The 21,775-nt window shown below is 49.4% G+C and overlaps 1 protein-coding gene across 13 annotated transcripts in view; it reads right to left on the bottom strand.

Annotated features, from left to right (window-relative positions):
* Positions 1–5,580: 5,580 nt before the first annotated feature.
* Positions 5,581–21,775, bottom strand: part of DTNB (dystrobrevin beta) — a 227,692-nt gene continuing 211,497 nt past the window's right edge. For 5 of the 13 annotated variants that reach the window (XM_079111086.1, XM_079111076.1, XM_079111085.1 and 2 more), the window contains 3 exons: positions 13,783–13,942; positions 12,894–12,983; positions 7,407–9,992 (listed from right to left, as the gene is read on the bottom strand). In XM_079111086.1, the coding sequence (XP_078967212.1) occupies positions 9,907–9,992; positions 12,894–12,983; positions 13,783–13,942 (336 nt within the window). In that variant the 3' untranslated portion in view covers positions 7,407–9,906. The other 8 variants (XM_079111084.1, XM_079111077.1, XM_079111078.1 and 5 more) reach the window with 6 other exon arrangements.

The following is a 21,775-nucleotide window of genomic DNA, read 5'->3' as shown; positions in this document are numbered from 1 at the left end:
GAGCCGCTCCTCTAGCACCTGCCTCCTCAGTGCATGGCCTTCTCGACGGATCCAGTAGCATATTCTTTCTTCTGGAAGATCAACCCAGCAGGGAGCCCTGAATAGCACCTCTAGCAAGGCCAGGGGCCACGGAGGAGCTTCTCCCCAGGCGCAGCTCCCTGACAGCTGGGAGCCCAGTGAGGCACTGGACTCTTCATACCTAGTTGATGCCAGGTTTTGTGGAGAAGGGACACAGCTGTAAGGTCTGCTCTCCTGGGCTGGGGGTGGGGGTGGGGAGGCACAGAGACTTGGCTCTAAGTCACCTCCAGGTCTGGGTGTGGAGGCTGCGGACCCAGGACCCAGAGCGGATCCATTCTCTGTTAGGGACTGAGTGCCTGGTATGCAAGGATGCCTTTTTTGGAGGGGAGGGAGACTAAGATCTTGGGACCAGGTCATGGTGGTGGGGACTGAGAGGTTCATGAGCTGGGGCATGAATGACAAGCCCAGTGAGTACAGGTGACCTCCTGGCCTGGTGGAGTAGAGGCTCTGATCCAGGGTCAAGTGCTGGGTCTAAAGCTCCGCTCCCTTCAGGGAAAACCGCAGCACCTGCCGTCTACACTGCCCAAGCTGGAGGGCCTCCGGGCCTCACCTGCATGTGCACCGTGGGCCCACTGTGAGCCTCGCCCAAACTGGGTGGGGGGTCTGCCCTGCTATCCCCCCACAGGCCTACGAGCTCTGAGAGCTGAGCAATGGCTGGAAGGCTGACGTTCAGGCAGGTTTCTGTTTCCCAGTTAAGGACTCTCGCTGGGCTGAAGCAGATCCAGGCTACTGTTGGTCACGTATGGTAACTCCTTGCTAGTTAGCGAGCAGGGGCTCCAGACAGGCCGTACAGTCTGTTAGCCATGACTCTGACACTCAGGCCTCACTCTGCCCAGGCTCCCCCCGGATTCATAAGCCCAAAGACCAACACTGCTAAGTGACTGGAGTAGACTTGAGTAGGGACCATGTCATCTCCTCCCTCGAGTGGCCTCATTTTGCCCACTGTCCTGAGTCTGAGGTCAGAGCACAGTCCAGTTCCTCCAAGCTCACCCCACCTTTTGGTTACAAACTCAGACAGGACTTCAACCTTAACTTCTAACACCCTGGATTCAGTTGAGTCCTGGAGACTTGACGAAAGGCTTTGTGCTGAGCATATAGTTGTTGCTCATTAAGTATCCGTGTGGACAGATGCCAGCCCTGCTTCCACTTTCAGCAGTGACAGGCCCCATTCACTATGAGGACAGTTAGCTGGGGTTGGCCTCTTCAAAGGTTCCAGGACACTGACAATTCTTGGCTCTTCTCATAGCCTCTCTGAATTTCAAAATGAAAGCACCCATCACCCATCCAAACTTTCAAGCTCATAAACTAATTCTGCTTTCTAAAGCTGGTAAATGGAGTTGGTACCCATTTCTTGTATGCCCTGGTCCTACCCCAGTTGGCTGTCCCAACTGGAAGAGATGGCGCCAGTGCACTCCCTATTCACAGATATGCCCGTGCAGGGGACACTCCAAGCCCACCATCCACAGAGACCTGCTTTCCCAGGCTTAGCTTAGTGTGCAGAAAAGGTAGCAGATCCCCAGGACTGCTGCTACTCCTGGATGGCGGATCTGTAGCATCTAGCTGTTTCTCTAGAAGTCGTTCTCTCCTAGCTGATGCCCAGGCGATGGAGTCCGGATGTGTGTGTGAATAGAAGCTCTAACTGTGGGGCTACCCGCCTACACCAGGCAGCCATTAGCAGTCCCCATGCTGTGACTGCAGACTCACCAATGACCTGCTCGCCACTGGACATCTGCGACGCTAGTCTCTTCAACTTACAGGCCTGGCCTTCATGCTGCCCCCACCCTATTTCATGTCTGAGAAGGTGTTATTGATTATTGGAGACCAAAAACATTCTGGGGGCCACCAAGCCCAGGACCCTAAGTCAAGAAATGGAGCTTCTGAGGTTCCCTCTTTGGCGATGGTTTCTTGGTGAATGTGTTTTTTTTTTTTTTCTTTTTTCTTCCTCCTCCTAAAAATGTAGTACAGTGGTCCTCCCAGTGTGGTCTTCAGACCAACAGCACAACATCACCTAGGAACTTGCTAGAAGTGCAAATGCTTTGGCTTCAGCCCAGAACCCAGAATCAGAAATTCGGGAAGCACGACTAGACTGCCTATTTCAGTCCCCCAGGGGATTCTGATGCTTGCTCAAGTTTGAGGACCACTGGTCTAGCACATTGCCTAAGAGATCCAGGTAGAAAAACTCATTTTATTTCTGATCCACACAGAGACCTTGTCCAGGGCCGTGTGGTCTGCAGCCATGTGTCTTCCCAAGTCAGGCAGGCAACCCCCTAGAGGTATAGACCAGAGGCTAAACACGAAGAGTGGCTTTTCATGAGCCCTTCTCTTCCAGGAGGTGCAGCAGCAAGTCAGATGGCTCTAGGCATTGCCATGGCAACTTCACCTTTCTGAAACTGTGGGCACCAGGAACAGGGATTAAATGGTGCAGGAGAAGAGAGTCTGCCATTGGATAAAGCACAATCAGCAGATGAGGTGTGACAATAAATGGAAGCTCAGGAGCGCTGGGACTTATGGTCCTGAGTTTGCTAGGGGCTCTTGCTTCCTCAGGCCCAGGAACCCTGGTTCCTCTCCAGGGTTTTCAGTCACAAACAGCACCAACCCCCAGTGCTATAGGGCAGCCTGACTCACCCAGGGTGCAGGGAGATGCTGATAATACATGCCTCTCAAAAGATTATCAAACCAGGTTAAGTTAGCCTCCTAAGTGGCCATGGAGCCAATCAAGAAGAAAGTGATGCTACATCAGAATGACGACCTGTGTTCCAGGTCAGGGTTGAGGAAAGGAACCCAGCTTCAAACTTCTGATGTGGATCTTGGCCTGAAAGCAGATGCCAAGAAGTCATGAGATAGCTCAGGGGCATTATATAATAGTGGATTTTCTAGCTCTGTATCGGCTGTGACCGAGAACTTATACAACAATGGCATGTACAACGTCCAAAATACTGGCATCAGTCATCCCTGCAACCCTCTCCATGACCCCATCATTATTCTCCAGGGGCTGGTCAGCAGCGAGTGCCCAGGAGAGCTGGGCCTCTCTTACAGGCAAACACTGCTCCTTCTCACAGACAGGAAGAGAGCAAGAGAACCTGTGGATTGGTCACTGGCCCCATGGGGCCCAGAGGATGCTGCCTGTGCACCACACACACCCCAGCTGGCCTGAACACTCAGTTGCTACAGACACTAGTGTTGTCAGTCTGACTGTTCCTTTAACTCTTTCTGCTCTAGAAAAAGGAAGCAGCTCGTGTGAGGAGTCAGGAGAGGAGATTCCACCCTGTCTCCAGGGGAAGGGTGCAAAGTGTGAGATGTCAGAATCACAGGTGGGAGGCAGTCACTCAAAGTGTCCTCTCAGAGACTGTCATATCTTCACGTGTAACTCACCACTGATGGGCGCTGATCGTCCCCAGCACTTTCCATATGTTGGTGCTCACCCTTCCCTTCTGGCCCTCCAGGTAAGCTAGGATGCCTTCCCTCTTTTTCCTGAAAGTGTGGAAGTCTTTTTACCTTCTTTTCTTTTCTTTGCCCAAGCCCCTGCTGGCTCTCCAGGCCGGCGGCTTGGCTTGCTCACCCAGTGTGGGTGAGGCAGGGCTTCCTCCTGGGGCTTGGAGGGCAGATAAGCAGATGCCAGCTCCTGTCTCCTTTCCCTGATTGCCCTCACACAGCTGCAGCCACCCAGATGCACCTGCCCCTTACACCTAGTAGTAGGACACGGAGAACCTGGCCCAGCAGGAGACTCCCCACTTCCACATCTCCAGCCCTGACCTGTTGGAAATGGGAATAACTGAAGGAGACAGGTGAGAGGTTGGGAGTTAACACTCTTCCTTTGTTCTGCCCCAACTGGTCCTTTAGGAGATGCTCGTGAGACTCTATCCATGTGTGGACACAAGTGGAGTCCAGTAACTCTGCACACACCTCAAAAGCCAGGGGCAGGGTCTGCAGAGGTGGGAGGGGGTTGAGCCAGCAGTGGGGCCTCTCACTCCATTCCAGCCGCTGCCCTTTATAAATATTTATAGCAACTCCTCTACTAAAAATAACATCCTGGAGCCCAGGGAGCAGAATAAAATAAATGAAAATCACCGGGAATTGGACTTGATCACGTGTGCCCGAGCTGCACGGAACCCCAAGGGCCGAGGCTGCATCTCGGGCAGCGCGCCCCCTGGCGGCCGCCCACTCCGCACCCGCCGCGCCGGGCTCTCCGCCCCGCCTCCTGGCTGCAGAGCCGCAGCATCTCACCCCGCGGGCCGGGCGGAAGCCTCGCCAGGGCGAGAAAGGAAGGCGGCTATTTTTAGCACTACCACTGTGGCCCGGGTGTGAATGTCTATAGGACTGAGCAAGGCTTGCAGCTTTCTTTGCAGACGGAAGAAGACCTGCTGATTTTTAAAGGTCAAAGGTAAGGAGGAAACTTGTGCCCCCACGCTAGGGCGCGCACCTCGTGTTGGCCAGACGCCAGATCCATCAGGTCACACACACACACACAAGGGCTTAGTGCTTTTTCTTTTCTCTTTTCAACCTCCCGGTAAATTCCTGATGCAGAGATGAGACCATGCCCTGAGGGGAGTAATGAAGATGCTAGTACATGCAGGGCCGCGCAGGGGAAGGCCCGCCAGCTGCGGCTTGGCTCCAGGCAGGCCCTCCCCACTTCCCACAGGTTTGGCTCCCCTCTCCCTGGCGGTGGAGTGATGTCTGGCAGCCTGCAAGCTCGGTCCAGGTGTGCAGCAGAGAGATGGATAGGAATGTGCCTCTGGGGGAAGACCGTGCCTTGGTAGTGTAGGTGCCAGCTTGCCACGTCCTCTGTGCCTGTGCAAGACAGACTCACCATTAGTCACCAGCACCACTTTGGCCTGGGGCAAACGCTGCTAACAGCTGCTGCAAACCACTCATCTGCAGGGAGGGACTGCCAGGTTCTAGGGGTGAAGGGCGATTCTCTGATGGGACCTAGGGTCTTCTGCAATCATTGCTTGTGTTAAGGGGTCAGGCAATGTTTCCGTGGAAGAACTGGGTTCGCAATGGCAAGTTTGGAACTTGGTGGATTCTTGGGCAGAATTGTGGCGGAGAAAGATAAAGAGGACGCCCAAACACCTATTAATACTGAAGAGGAAGGGAGGGAAGCCCTAGCCTCCACCGGGCACAGAGCAGAACTGGAGTGTGCATGAACTGAGGCACCTTGAGTTTCTGCCTTTTTACTCGCTCTTGGTTTTTCAAAGCTCCTGATGTGAGTCAGTGAGGACAGTGGCACTGAGCGCCTTGGTGTGGGCCTTGGTTTCCTCTTACGTATCGAGTGGGCGAGAACACACCTCCCTTCCACCCCAGTCCCTCTGCCCCAGGGAGCGAGGGGCTCTGGCAGGCTCCTGCAGGCCAGTCAGTTCCTGACTTCCCCAGGGAGCTATGGTGCCTGGGCTTGTTGTGGAAGGCAAATTGAGGGAGAAGCTGTTCTCCAAGTCCCAGTGGCCGCATTCCCAGGGCCACAGGGGACTGGCATCTGCAACATGCACCCGCTGACCCGTGCGCAGGCTGAAACTGCAGGGAGGCTGTGTGTGGGGAACACAGCCCTCGGAGGACCTGGTGTGGGTGGAGGGAGAGGCTGGGTCTGGTGCAAAGGTAGTTCCAGGGGGATGCTACTTAGTTCTGACGAAGTTCCTTTTCTGGATCAGGGGGCAGAGGCCCTGGCTTTTCTGCCGTGAAGATATGTAAGTGAAGATGATGCCTAGTTTTAAAAATTAGGGGGAAGAGAGGACAGAAAAGATCTAAACAGTGGAGGGCAGTCTCATGGCTGCTCTACTTGAATGGACTCTTTCCCTGAACGGGCTGGCTGGACGTCACTTCTGTCCTCCTGCCTGCCCCACATTTGGCATATGTGTGGTTCTGGGGATTGAACCCAGGGGTGCTCTGCCACTGATCTACCTCTCCAGTCCTTATTTTTATTTTGAGTCAGGGTCTCACTATGTTGCTGAGGCTGGCCTTGAACTTGGAATCCTCTTCCATCAGCCTCCTGGATTGCTGTTGCCCTCCTTTAAGAGAGCAAACCCAGAGGCAGCAATATCTTGGAGCTGGAACCAGAGTGAGTTGTGGTCTCAAGACGGAAAAACAGGAAAGTCTCATTCCTTAAGGCAGGTGTGTCTGCCTGTGGGGACGACTGTACTTTGATTCATTTGTTCTTTGGGGAAGTGGGAAGGTGCAGCTTGGTCAGGCCGCGTGGGAAATAGGTTGGTCTGCTCTGTAGTCAGTATGATCCACATGGCTCCAACATGTGTCTGGGGTCAGGGGCTATGCCAGGGGAGTGTGCAGGTGACAGGATCCCAGGGGTGCTGGCTGTGGCATGGTCAGTGTCTGTGGGAAACAGGAGCACTGGAGGCCCCTCAGAGAAGTGCCTGCTTCAGCCAGCAGCATTGGTGACATCAGGCATGCCTGGGGGCCAGGCCACAGCCTGAAAAGAGGGCAAAGCAGGCTCACCGCTAGGGCTGGGGGAGGAAGGTGCACCGGGATTCTTTGAAGAAAATCCTAATTGTAGCTTGGCTTGTACAGATTGCTCTGGCCTGGGACCCGAGCCGAAGAAGGGGCACGAGGGCGCAAAACAAGTAGCGGGAGGGGCTGTGGGAAGGCGGAGGCCACGCAGGCTCCTACTCACCTGAGCTTCCTCGCGTCTGGCTCCTCGGCTAACCTGTGGCAGCACGGGCAGAAACAACACCACAGTCACGCCCCGGCTCTTCTCAGCCCTGGATCTTCCCCAGGGGGCTTTCCTGACCCACCCTCCCAGGGGCTTCAGGGTTGCCTCGCCCACACTGCCGTTTCCTGACCAGGGCCTGGTAACGGGGAGACTTACCGTCCACAGTCAGCAACCACACCTGACACGAGACAGCACGGGGACAAATGTTTCACAGAGGAAAATAATAAAATGGAGACCACCTTAACTCCAGGGGCAATTACACTGGGGCCAAGCCCATCTGGTTCTGGAAGTGAGCAAGGTGGAAGTGAATGCCTCTGCTTTAGGCTGTCCAGTCTCACTCCTGCCAGTCCTGGGACTGCAAACATCACATGGGCCCTCAAGGGCCGCTGCTGTCCAGCTATTCACCAGGGTTCCTTTGGTGTGCAAATTGGATTGATAGCCACCAACCCTGGGAAGGCAGTTCTGGGAGAGGAGATTCTAAGGACACACGAGCATAAAACGAGGCTCTGGAATGGCTGAGACAAGGAGGCTGATGAAGGAGGGAGGTCAGTCTGTGTGTCATCTGTGCGTCTGCGTTACACAGGGCAAGGAGACACGCAAGAGGAAGGGCACCCCAGCAGAGCAGAAGCACTCTCCAGGGTGCCACCGGAGAGCCATGCAGAAGCATGATCTGGCTGGAGTGTGGCTTGGTCTGAATTCTTCATAGGTGTCCCTTTGGCTCTCATGGCTTTTGTATGCCTGACAGGGTGCTGACCAGATCGGGTTTAGATTATATCAGTTATGATTTCAACCCCCCAAAAGGAAATAATTGTCTTTCCCTGCTTCCCTTTATGGTGGGTAGTTACTGACCTTTAATGCTCAGCTGACTACAGCTGGTGCTAGATCAGCCTACAGTAAACCCCAGGCCTTGATCATGGCAGAGAATGGGAGGTCCATCCACAAAAACCCACAGAAGAGCAACCCTGTAGCTACAGGGACACATCCTAGGGCTGATGCAAGGTTGAGAATCAAATGTTTCCAAAAACTCTACCCATCTCTCACCCAACTCTTAACACTCTTGCCCTTAGGGATGACATGTAAAGGCCACAGAAATAGAAATGCAGACATTCTCACAGAAGGAGCTCACAGACAGACAAACTGTAGCTTGAGCACTGAAAGAGAGGCGAGGCTGTGAGCAACGGGTGCAGACAGACAGGAGAGGCGCTGACAGGCAAGTCAGGTGCAAAGACAGAAAGCCGAGCCAGGCGGTCCAGGCTCGGGCAGCCGTCCCAACTCCTATGGGAGACATGGCCGATACTCAGGCCTGAACCAGGACTCTGGGCGGGGGTCCGCGGTCAGGGCAAGGGCTCCGTGGCTGGGGCACAGCCCTGCGTTCACTTTAGGGAACTGGGGGAAGGCCAGGGAGAGGCCTGGAGAAAGCTCCTGGGGCAGGGAGGGCACATGGGGAGGGAGGCCAAGGCCGCAGCTGTTACGTCTTCAGCCAAGAACATTCCATGGGAATGCTGGGATCTGGTTGGAGTGTGTGCGGGTGTGTTTGGGGCCTGTGTTTATGTACGTGGAAATTTCCCTTCTGTAGCTCCCCCTCCCTTCTGCCTGGTTCCTCTCGGCAAGGGATGTGGGTCTCCTCCATGTCTGGATGTCTGAGCTGCTGCTCTGCTGCTGACCACCATGCGGCCCCGTGCCATTGGCACCAACTCAGCCTACAGATGTCCCTTGCTCCCGGGCCTTGCCCTGGCTCCTGGATGGTTTCAGCACCTGCAGAACGTTTCCTCTCTTCTCCCAGTTGCTCCCTTGGCAATTTCAGTTTCTTCACTGGCAAATACCTTGCTGAGTCTCCCGAGACTTCTCCTCTCAAGCACGCTCACCTCTGTGGGCAATGCTCCCAGTCCACTGTCCCAGGGGCTCTCCTCTAGCCATGGCTTCCTTACCGTGACTCCTACTCCACTGCTTCCCACCCTTCCGGAGACTTCCCCACTTCACTGTCACCTGTTCTGCTTGGACAAAAGCCTGGAGGGTGGAGGTGGAGATTTCTGGGACGAATCCAGCTCTCCCACTCACTACCTGTCCGGTTACTTCACTCCTCTGAATCCTGTCTAGAATTCGTCCCTTGTGGGGCTGTGAAGCCAGATGAGAAGGAAGAGCTGTAGTAGGGGCAGCACCTAGTAGGTGCCTGGGTTCAGCACTGGCCCTTCCTCATCCTCCCTTCCACCCCTACCTGTCTCCTAAGGCTAACGGACCACTTCCTCTCTCTCCCCTGACCAGCTCCTCTCCATCACATTCTATTTACTGCCACAGACAGATCATTTACTGGCATCCTGCTAAGTGCCAGGTGCTGTCCTAGGCACAGAGAAAACAATGCCAAGAAAACAGACCACAGCCTGTGCCTCAGGGAGCTTATGTTTTGGAGGAATCCAGTAACAGACAGATTAATATAGGACATAAATAAAAGCTAAATCTCATATGTCCCAAGAGAATTTTGTTTTCTGATTAGCCTAACATTGAAGGATGAAAAGTCAGAAAGACCCAATTCAAGCCCAATGCATGGCTACATGAACAGAATCTCCAGAGCCAATTTCCTCATTGCTAAAATGGGGCTGTTACTACACACATATTGCACATGTTAAGGATTAAATGAGATTATATATGAAAACAATTTAGCACAGCTCTTTTCCCAGATAACAAGTATCAAATAGGTTTTATGAATAATAAAATTAGGAAGGCATTGCTATCCTTTGCTGACACTGTTTGTTCTTGGTTTCTATTTTTCCAAGAAGCGACAAAACCATTGGATATTCCAGCCTACAATGATCTCTTCCTTTTCAGAAACCCTTACTGTATGTTCAAAGTTTTGTGATGAACTTTCCCGCTGTTTCATTTTGCCTCCTATTTAGGCTGCATATCCTAGTCTTGCTTTCCTAACCAGATTACCAACTCCCTGAGGCAAGGGAACATGTTTTCTGTTTTCTTGTATCCCAACCATCTTCCACAGTATCAGGAAACCATGAAGCTCTGTCTGTCAACTCACATTACTACCTGAGGGAAAGCCTGGTGGTCAGGTGGGAGCAGGTGAGAGGCACTGTGGGGCTGGAGGTTTGGGAAAGGCGGCAGTAGGAAGCGGGGAGAAACCAAGGGCGGTGGTGATGTGTGTCAGCTCTGCTGTTGCAGGCGCCCTGCTAAACCCGGGCTCCTGCGGGGCTGCCTTTACCTCTGACTTTCCCATTCTGCATCTTCTCTTCTTCTTCCTCTGCACCTTCCTCTGCTGTGAAAACAAGTCCAAGGAGGCCAGTGACCCTTCCGCACAGCACAAGCACAAAAGACGGGTGAGCAGAGTAACATAGGAGGCTTGGGGCAGAACTCTGGCTGTAGGTTCACAGTGCAGGCCTCCGAGTCTGATGTACACACCCTGCTGCTGGCTCTGCTGCTGGCTTCTTTGGTGACCAGGGTGGGGGTAGGGTGCCTGTTTTTCCTAAGGTGATGACATCTGCCAGGGGTACACCTAATATCTTGCAATCATATTTAGGTTCAAGAAAGTGACAGTGTAAGTGCACAGTTGAGTGACACCTAGGTTAACACTGGCTTCTATAAAACAAAATCAAAAAACAACTAGAAGCTTTAGCTGGTGGCAAACTTAAAATAACTGCACAGTGTAAAGCTAATGCCGCCTAAGGCTGCTTTCCCAGGGGCTCCCTGAAGAACAGTCACAGGTCCCTTGTGCTCTGCAGGGACAGTTCCCCCATGATATATAGCAGTGTGCTCAGCTCTGGGTGCTCACTTGAATTGGGGCCTTGGAAAACTGAACCACAGGGCAGCACAGTGAAGACCATGTCATATTTGGGAGGGTGAGGGAATTGGGTAGAGCTGCCTGAAGAAGAGAAGGTGTGCGAGAAGCCATGTTATCTGCCACCCAACAGGTGGGAGGTGACCTGCAAAGGAGGGGCTGAACTGGTTCTGGGTACCTTTAGAGGGGGAACAAGCATAAATCAACTACAGAAAGGCATGTATTGGTTCCCCAATAAGAACTTTCTAGTGACCAGAGTTGGTCATGAGTAAGTTCACTGGTAACATTCAAACAGAGGATTTTTATATTGGGCAGCAAGTTGGATTAAATAACCTCTCAGACCCCTTTGAATTCTAGCACTCCACTATTTGTGAAAATATTCTTAAACGATGAGGAGGAGAAGCGATAAGCTATGGATATCTGTTGAATATGTGCATTGTATACAGTACATGAAAAGATAAGCTGAGTATCTACTCTGATCCTAACAAAACCCTGTGAAACCAAGATCAAGAAGATGCTAAAAATGTGCTGGTGTTGGACAAAGCTCTTCATTCGTTGAGAAACTGTCACCTTTGCCCATAAAGGGTTTACTTCTGCATTTAAGGGACACACTGTGCCATGTGGATTTAGTCCGCATCTACAGGCTTCAGTGCTGGGGAGAGAAATGGGCCCTCAAGGAACCCTGAGTCTGATGTCTTGCTTTGGGTGGGGCAAGAACACTGGCTTCGCGTTTTAAAGACCTAAGTTCTAGGACCAGCTTTGTCCCTTCAAGCTGCATGACTTGAAGCAAATCACTTTTCTTTTTCTTTTTTTTGCAGTACTAGGGATTGAAACCAAGAGTGCTCTACCACTGATCTATATCCCCAGCCGTTTTTCCTCCCTGGGGAAACCCAGGGAGACCTGGATCTAGTGATCCTCCTGCCTCAGCCTCTGGAATCACCGGGACTACAGGCTTGTGCCACGGCACCTGGTGGCAAATCATTCTTCTGATAATCGCTCACCACAGATCTAAAGTAAGGGTACTGAACTATGTGATCACTGAGGGTCTTCCAAATGACACTGTATAATCCTGCTGAAACCGTCCTTTGCTTTTACAAGAGATGCTTAACTATCCCTGTGAACACCCCACCTCTGTGACACTGTTTGGTCTCTGCATGCTTAATGTTTACAGATGTCCAACCACCCTGTCACACTCTCATCCTAGTGGATGAGCTCAGCAGCAACTTATCTTGCATAAATCCTAACAAGCAGTCCCAAGGCACAAGGGCAGTTCATCTTCATGGCTGAAATTCCCTCTGTAAGTGGGATTTCTGGCCACTGCAGGAGCTGTATTAGGGAAGGGACCTTCTAATCACCTGTGAAGTCGTCTCCAAAGGCCACCACCTCCCCTGCTTGTGTGTGTATGGAGCGGGCTGTGACTCACTGGGCATGAGGAACAGGACCAGATGGGGAAAGGGGCACCGTAAAGTTCCCTTACCAAGGCCTTCCCTAAAAGTGTCTGAATAATCTATGGAGAAACTCCTTTCTATTTTTATTTAAAAACCCTGCTAAATTACTGCCAGGTACTTACAAGCACTATGTTAGATGAAAAGGGACAGAGGAAGGCCCCTGTTGTGAGGGACCCACAGCCCTCAGGAAGGGAGCCCACTTGCCTAACATGACACAAGGGAATCCCACGGCTGCTATCACAAGTGTCGGGCGGTTACGTCACTGATGGAGTCGAGGGAACACTCGGAAGTGTGATGATATGTAGGAAGCCTTTTATTTTCTCTTTCTTTCCTGGGTTTTATGTTAGGGGAAAATGCCATGAGGCAGAGGTCTCTGGAAAAGTCACTGCAGTGGCCAGGCGATGGAGAGACGGAGAAAGAAGTCAGATAAGACCAAACATGAGGAGCAGAGGAAGCAGCAGGTCAAGAACTTCAGGTGAAATCACAGCCTGGTCACGGACGAAAGGAGAGGATAGGGTTTCAAAATCAAATAAGGGAGAGCAGAAAGGCAGCTGGGAGAGCCCAGCACTAGTGGCTGCCTTGGCTGCCGACATCAGGACAGGTTCAGGAGGAGCCAGCGATGGGGCCTAGGGAAAGAGCCACTGCGGACAAAGCACAGGTAGAAGAGCAATGAGAGGGAGGAGCCCGGCTGCACTAAGAGCTGAATTTCTTTAAACTGAGAACTGTGTTTGCTTCACCAGGAATCTTAAGATTAACCTAAATGTGTGACCGTCCTGCTGTGACCACGTGTGGGACGGCAGTGCACTGGGTGAAGATTCTGCAGGTTCCTAAAAGGCAAAACCAAGTGGTGAAACCAGGGGCGTGTGGTGGTGACCTTGTGTGGTGCGGCAGTGTGCAGTGGGGAGCGTGGGGCGGTGGGGAGCTCGGGTTTCACCTGAATGGAGCTCCTTCACCAGGGATGACATGGTGTTGGTGATGGAGTCAGCAGCCACCAGCAGGTCATTGCGGAGGTTTCTCCTCGTACCTGAGGAGAGTCAGAGCAGATGGCAATGCCAGGGCGGGTGGGCATGGAGAAGGGGGAGCCACGCAGATGCCTGAGTCTGCCAGGCCCTTGGACACAGGTGCAGGATAGTGAAGGGGAGAGGGGCTGCAGCCCCTCCACTTGCTCCTGGGCACATTGGGAGTCCACCATTCCCAGTCCCTGTTCTCTCTACCTGGAAATCAGGATCTGGTCAAGTTCATGCTTCACAGACGCCATACAAACAGTGAAAAAAGTCAGGTTCCCCAGCGAGGTGCTACTTGGCCTCAGTGGGGGCTTTACTCTACAATATGCGGCCTCCACCCACTAGCCCCAGCTCCCTCAAGATTTCCTTCCCAACTATTTAAAACGGTGGGTCCCTGAATCCTCAGATGGCTGTGGCAATACCACACTCATTGAGCCTCAACTAGGTTCCATTTAGAGAATCACTAGTCCTGCGTTTGCTAGTCCTAAGGACCTTCTGGGTCAAGTACATGACTTTGGATTATTCCATCCAGTTCCTCTGGAGGAGGCACGGCCCAGAGAGCACAGTACCTCCTCAACCTAGAACAAGAGCATAGAACCCAAGAGGTTCTGCACACACCTGAAGGCAGACAGGGCTCCTGCTGAAGACCAGCTCATCTCCTAAGAAGGGGCCAGAACCTGCTTATTTATACTGTAAGTCTGACATCTAAAGCTAAGAGAGCAAGAGCACAGAGGAGAGTAACTGGAAAAAAATCTCAGCAGCAATTCTGTTTGCTCCCCACCCCTTCAGCTCCCCACTAGACTTGGCCTGGAAACTCACCTTGGGCGAAGGCCTCCTGCACGTCTCCCCCAACCCCGCTCAGAGAGTCCTGCGGGCCATGGGTCGGGGTGGAGCCAGCAGATGCAGAGCGGACAGGCATGGGCATGGGGCGGCTGCCTGCATGAGTGGGCGACGTATGTGGTGATCCTGTGGCCTGAGCCTGGGAGATCAGAGATAAAATATGTCATCTCAAGGTCCGACTTCTCCGAGGAAGTGGGGAAGCCCTCAGTCTGAGCCAGCCAACAGTCTGCTGGGGCATGATCGTGTTTGAGTGGTTGGAGCCAGGCTGGAAAGGAGGAACAGGGCAGGGAAGGGGGAGAGAGGGAGACTGCAGTAAGAAGAGACTGAGAATGCCGGGAGAGACCAGCAGGGAGAGGCAGGGCCCTTCAGGTGGACAGGCTGGGCAGGGCGGCAGAGTCAAGGATCTAGGAGGTGTTGACTCCAAGAAGACAATACACAAATATCCTCTTGTTTGCAAACACATTCACGTACTCATCCTCATCTGGTCCTCCAACAACCCATGGGCAGAATGGCATTATCTTTTTATATCCACTTTCGGATGAAATAAGCATGAGGCTGTACAGTGGGGCAGAGGCAGAAGCTGGAATAAGCTCCTGGACTCCTGGGAGCACTGTCTTCCCCGGCAGCTCCCACCCCAATGTGCTCCTGAGCTGGCAGCCGGAGCTCAGTTGCAGGTTGCCTGCCCAGAGCAGTGGACAGGGCCCCCACCCTGTACCCCAGGGACCGAGAGAATAGACACACAATGGAGAGAACAGACTAATGTTAGTAGGTGGGCTTTATGTATGAAAGCCTGCCACAGTTTTTGAGGGAGCTTGGAGCAATAGGGTAAAATAAGTGAAAAGACAAAAGGACGAGTCAAAGCGGCTCACTGAGCCTGGGCCCTGCATGTGGCAGGTAGAGGGGGTTTCCTGTGGAAGCAGGACTAGAAAGACGAGCTGAATGCGAGTGAGTTCAAAGAGAGATGACCGTCCTCCTGGGGGGCCAGCTCAGAAGCCCCACATTGACACGGACCACTGAGGCTGCCAGCACGGTGGCTCCCAGCGCAGCAGCGAGTGGGCACGGCACCGAAGCCATGGTTTGTTCTCTACTGTTCTTCATCTGAATCATTTGTGTGTGTGTCTTTTAATTTGAGAAATACAAATGAATAATTGTCAATATTGTGTCAGATTTATTTCAACCTAAAAATATTCAGATAAATCTCAAGACTCCTTTTACTATCAATTTTTTCCAAGCCCAGTTCCTTTCTCTTATCCCTACCAAGGTGACCATCATCAGATTCTGCTGTGAATTTTTTACCTATGTGTACATGTGTAACTATGAAGAATATACAATATCTTCATGATTTAAAATTTTGCATTAGTGGTACTTTACTGAAAATATCACTTTGAAAGTTGCTTTTATCACTTAGTTTACTCTGAGATCTATCCATGATACAAATAAAATGAACTTAGACCGTACTTCAAGCCAGATACAAAAAATAAAACAGAACACAGTAACTGTAAGAGTGAAAAGCACAAACTTTCTCAAAGACAGACAATGTAAGAAAAATCTTATGACCCTGGGTTAAGGCAAACATTTCTTAGAAAAGACGCCAAAACCACATTGTGTAGAAGAAAAAATAGATAGGGGCTGGGCATGCAGCTCAGTCACAGAGCACTTGCCAAGCACGCAGGAAGCACCGGGCGGTGGAGGGGGGGCGGGGGGGCTTTTATCAAAAACCTAAGACTATTATTTTTTTGGTGGTACTGAGGATTAAACCCAGTGCCTTATGCACGCTAGGCAAGTGTTGTATCACTGAGCTATACCCTCAGCTCAAAACCTAAATTTTTTGCCAAAATAGCTGGAAAAAAGGATTTTGAATGTTTTCTTTACAAAGAAATGAAATATGTTTTTGATGATAGATATCCTGAGTTGATCAATACACAATGTATAAATGTACCAAACCTCATCACACCATGCCTCATTAAGATGTACAATTATAATCTTTCAATAATAGAAACACTTTTATTCTTCAAAAAACATCATTAAATACCATATGGACAAATCAACTCAAAATGAATCAACAATCTAAATGTAAGAGCTAAAACTAAAACTCTTAGAAGATAACATGGGTGAAAGCTTTATGACCTTGGATTAGAGGACAACTTTCTAGATATGACACACTAAAGGCACAAGCCACAAAACAAAACCATCATCAACACTCAACATCATAACATTACTTGTAGTGCTTCAGAGGACCATCAAGAAAATGAAAGGGGCTGGGGATATAGCTCAGTTGGTAGGGTGCTTGTCTTGCAAGCACAAGGCCCTGGGTTCAATCCCCAGCACTGCAAAAAAAAAAAAAAAAAAAGAAAGAAAGAAAAAGAAAATGAAAGGACAATTCACAAAAAGAGAGAAAAAATTTTGCAAATTATATATCTGAGAAGGGACTTGTATCTACTGCGTATAAAGAACACTCACAACTCAATAATAAAGAGACAACCTAACTTAAAAATGGTCAAAGCATCTAAATTGGTGTCTCCAAAAAAGATACATAAATATCCAATAGGTGTGCAAAAAGAGGCTCAACATTATTAGATGTTAGGGAAATGTCTGATATTGTAATAATTATAGCCACCTACTAGGAGAACTATAATAAAAATGACAGATAATAACAAGTACTGGCAAAGATGTGGAGAAATTGGACTTCTCATACAATGCCAGTAGAAATGTAAAATTGTGCAGTTCCTCAAGAGATTACTCAATGATTATCATATGACCAAGGAAGTCCGCTCCCAGCTATATACCCAAGAAAATGAAAACATGTTTGCATAAAAATCTGTGTCCAAATGTTCACAGCAGCATTATTCAAGGTAGCCGAAAAACAGAAACAACTCGAATGTTCATCAACTGATGAATGATTTCTATAAAATGTGGTATAACCATACAGTGGTACATTATTTGACAATAAAAAGGATCAAAGTACAGATACATGCTATAACATAGATGAAACTTGAAAGAATTTTGCTACATGGAGAAGTCAGTCACAAAAGGTTATAGAAGGTATAATTCTATTTATATGCAGTGTTCACATAGGTAAATCCATGGGGATAGAAAGGTTAGTGGTCATTTAGGCTGGGGTTGGGGGTTTGGGAAAGAAGAGGAATGTCTGCTAATGGGTATGAGGTTTCTTTTGGGGATTAATGAAGTGTTCTAAAATTGATGGTGATGATGGCTGAACAGTTCTGTGAATATATTATAAAATGCTGAATTTTGCACTTTAAAACAGTGAGTTGTGTGGTATGCAAATTATATTTCAATGAAATAATAAAAAAGGAACCATTAAGAAAAAGAAAAAGCCACAGATTGGGCTGGGGATATAGCTCAGTTGGTGGAGTGCTTTCCGTATATGCACAGGCCATGGGTTCAATCCCCAGCACCACAAAAAAAAAAAAAAAGCCACAGATTGTGGAAAATATTTGTAAATTATATCTGATAAAAAAAAAAAGAAAAACTTTTGTCCAGAACATATAAGGAACTCCAATAACTCAAGACAAAGTACCCAAGTTATAAAAGGGGCAAAAATTCAAACAGATATTTCATCAAAGAAGTTGTGTAAACAGGCTGATGATCATGTGAAAAATGCACAGCATGAGAAATCATGAGGGAAATGGAAACTCAAGTCAATGCAATATCACTTAATGCCCACCCAGACAGCTACAACCAAAAAGACAGACAAGGTAGCTGGCGTCCTGGACACTGTTGGTGAGACTGTAAAGCGTGGGTCTACTGTGAGAAACATCTCAGCAGTTTCCTAACCCTGCAAATTCTACTCCCGAGCGTTTCCCCAAGAGAAATGAGAACATGTCCACCTAAAACATTCCAAGATATTTGCAACAGTTTAATAGCCAAAAAGGAGAAACAACTCCAATGTCCATTAACTTGTGAATGGATTAACACAACGCCATGTTTCTATACTATGGAATCTCTTTTTTGCTATGTCAAGTATTTTACTATTAACTTTTATAATAATTTCCACTGACAAATATTTTGTTAAATATTCTCTTCTGTTGCATCAGTGGTTCTTAAACATTTATTACTACTCTTTCAGGTATGCATCTTTTCTTAAAGATGGATCACAAATCCTGTTTAGCCAGTTAATATCATCATACACTCATCATTGTATTTTGGGGACTCCCTCTACCTTTCATCCTACAATCACCATCATCCCCTATTTTGGGGCTATTTTTATAGAACATGGGACAAATAAAAATAGACAAAACTCGACTTTCTGATCTAAAGGTGCTGCTTTCTGGGCATAAGACAGAGCTGGGAAGTGCACACGAGCAGCCAGACCTGGCAGTTTCAGCCCCAATCCACACTCGGTCGGGAAGCAAGGGAGAGCAGGGAGGAGCGTCTGTAGAGAGGGCCACCAAGTGTGATGCAGGAAAGTCGGGGACTGGCAGATTGGGGTGTGAGAGACTGCAGAATGGGTGGGCACTGGCAGAGCCTGGGCCTCTCCTGTGCCCTGGAGAACAGAATGCAGATGGTGTCCAGATTGCTTGGGAAGCCTGGAGGACAGACCCCAGGCTCCCTAGTGTCCAGTGGCTTTCCCCAGGCTAACAGAGGTTCAGTGGTGACTGTGAGAGCTAGTGAGCCTCAGAGTGAGATTGGAGCCTGGAAGGGGTAGGCTGTGTGGACTGTGGGAGCCAGGGAGCCTGGAAGTTCAGATGCCTTAGTCACAGAGCTCCTAGTTCCACCGGAGCGAATCAGACCTACCTACAAGCAGGTGACCCGACAACCACCGTGGTCCAGGTATCAGCACCCATCAAAGTGAAAACAGGGACACGCCTCTGCTGAGGTCATAGTATCACAGTGTAAGTCCCTGAGGCTCAGCATCACTCTCAGGTGCAGGGGAGGGGGATGGGGATCTCTAACTGACTGGCTTCAGAGCTGGCTTGGATTAAGTGTCCAGTTCAGACAGCGAGAACTTGAGATGGAAATTAGACCCAGTTAAAGAAAAAATTAGTCTGTGAAATTCAAACTCACTTTGCCATGACAGTTATATGTTGTCCCTTTAGAGGGCTAACCCAGCATGAAGCATTGGTAAGTCTTTACAAATCTCCCCCACATGATTTGAGCCAGACGTTGGACCTGAGACTCAAGTGTTAGTGACAAAATGAACATATAGCTGCTTTTTAGTAACATGAAACTAAACCTCTGCAAACATTTTAGCATGGGAATAATGACAGGGAATGAGACAAGAGGTGGGCAGCCACATGTGGTTAGAACTCCAGGTCCAGGAAGTGAAAAAACCTACTGCCTCTCATCAGTTTGAAAATCATCAGACCTTTTCCTGGGATTACTGCCTACCACATGCCTTCTGAGGCAGAGAAAAACCAGGCTCCTCAAGTTGTCTTTATTCAGAGCAGTTGACAGAGCAAAGCTAAGGTTACTGAAAAAGAATTTCCCCATGGGTCTCACAACCCCAGCCACTGGCTTTAGGATCTTATTGGAATAAAACAGTGTCAGGAGAGAGCTGCCAGAGGCCATGCAGACTCTGGTTTGGGCAGAGTAATGCCAGTGCAGTATCCTGGGTGGGTCAAAGAGACAAGATTCAGTCCACCAATATGTACCTGCTCCAGCCAAGTCCAAAGCTGAGGGTCAGGAAGCCCAGCGACTGGAGTTGGTCCTGGATGAGGAATACATGGGTGCAGGGGTGCCAATGGACTCTGCTACTGCGTGGTTTCCATAAAGGAGCAAGAGGACTTGCAGTGGTCCTTTCAATCTGTTGGAAGGACTGTGCCTTCTCTCTCGCCCTCGGACCCTACTTGAGTTCTCTGCCAAGGTGCACTACTAAGCTTGGCACTGTCTAACCTGTTCCCACTGGTCCTTCATGTGGCAGTGAGGCTGGCCCTGCCTCCAAGCGGAGGCTGCACCTTCCTGAGATGCTCCTGCTGCGTCCTTCCTTCTGTCTCACCCTATCTTGCTTCTTAAATTTCATTCTTGGCATCATTGTGCTCAGCACAAGTAAACGCTTAATAAATGCTTGTTAAGTGACAATGAGGGGCATCAAGTTTCTGACCCTTTTCCTTCTGTAATGGAAAGTGGGAAAGTAGCCAGAGCAGGCAATAAGCTTCAGGAAGTAATAAATCTATAGCCACCAGTAAATCTTTGTGTGAATACCAACTAGATAACAAATGTGGTAGCCAGACCTCTGACGGCCCCAAATGATCCCCTCCCTTCAAGTCCTGGTACAAGTCCCTCTCCTGGAGTGCGGGCTGGGCTTAGTGACTTGCTTCGAATGAATCAGACAAATGGGATGCCACTTCTGAGACGAGGTTATGAATGGCTGTGACTGTCTTGCTCACTCTGATGAGGCCAGCTGCCACCCTGCGAGTGACCCTATGCAGAGGAACTGAGGGTGGCTTCCGGCCACCAGCCAGCACTGAATGGAGGCGTTCACTTCAACAACTGAGCCCTGCCAACAAGCATGGAGCTATTGAGCCTTGACTGACTGCGGAGAAGCCTTTTGAGAGAGCCTGGGCTCACGGCCCTAGGAAATAGCACCTGGGTTCCTGGTGCACAGAAGCTGTGCCATCATCAATTTTTGTTTTTCTAAATCTCTAGGTTTTGGGGTAAACTTTTTGTGCAGCAACAGATGATGTATACACTAGCTGGGTGCTATGGCGTATGTCTGTAATCCCAGTCACTTGGGAGGCCAAGGCAGGAGGATTACAAGTTCAAAGCCAGTCTCAGCAACTTAGCAAGACTCTATCTCAAAAATAAAAAAGGGCTGGGGTTGTAACTTAGTGAACGAGAACGTGCCTAGTACATGTGAGGCACTGGGTTCGATCCTCAGTACCACATAAAAAAATGAATAGGTAAAATAAAGATACTGTGTCCATCTACAACTAAAAAAAAATTTTTTTTTTTAAATTAAAAATAACAAAGAAAAAAGAAAAATGGTTAGGGATGTAGCTCAGTGGTAAAGTGCCCTTGAGTTCAATCCCCAGTACCAAAAGAAAAAAAGAAGAAGAAAAAGAAAAAGAAAAAAAGAAAAAACAAGGTAATACATAACACTGGGGTTGATTTAAAAAAACAAAACAAAACAAAAAAAACCCCACACATTAGCAGATCAGATGTATGTGACGGACATTTGGTTGACAGGGAGAGAAAGGAGAGATCCAGGGATGTGAGACCAGGACCAGAGGCCCTCACGACAGGTCAAAGACCCCGAGAAAGATGCCTATGGATGAGGAGAGAGACAGAGACTGATAATCAGAAAAACATTTTCCTAATGAGAATAAGCTAGGGATCTGAATATGTTACTCTGTCCTGACACTGAAGGTCTCAACCTCTTTACTTTGTCAATAATCACCAGGACCTAGGACATTTCTCTGCTTCCCAAAGAAGAGGGAAAGTTGCAGACTGTAAGGTGCAAGCCAGATCTTCCCACAGCCCTGAGTGGGCGTGGAGGGAGAAAGGATGCTTCAACAACAAAGACATGGAACAGATGACCTGGCTTCTCTTCTTCACTGTGTAGCAAATATACCTTACTGTTTCTGGGGTTCAATCTGCTAGTTGGTGAACTGAGGGGGATCAGCTAGCTGACGCTTGAGGTGTTTTTCCGATAGAATATTCCTTGACCTATCATCTTCACCAAGTTATATCATCTCAGACATGCCAAAGAAGCCCTACTTTGGCTTCGGCTGGAATCACTCTGTAAGCGAAAGACATGCTTCTGAGTGCTCTGCAGTCATCTCATGGTCACGCGATGGCATGTTCTACTTGCAACTTGTACCTTCCTCGTGAATGGAATCAATATCAGAGATGCTGCTCACAAAGGCCTCATGGAGATGCAGTTGATGAGAAGGTGCAGGAGCAGGCATTATGCGGAAGAGGGACCACCTACCTCCACAAGACAGTGAGCAGGTCCTTCTAATTAAATAAGCCCAAGCTGGAGCGTATGGCACAGCTTGACACAGCATCT

This window comes from Sciurus vulgaris (genome assembly GCF_902686455.1).
Source record: "Sciurus vulgaris genome assembly, chromosome: 14".
Taxonomy (NCBI): Eukaryota; Metazoa; Chordata; class Mammalia; order Rodentia; family Sciuridae; genus Sciurus; species Sciurus vulgaris.
Note: the sequence above shows the minus strand (reverse complement) of the source record. Positions and strands in the feature narration are given on the sequence as shown.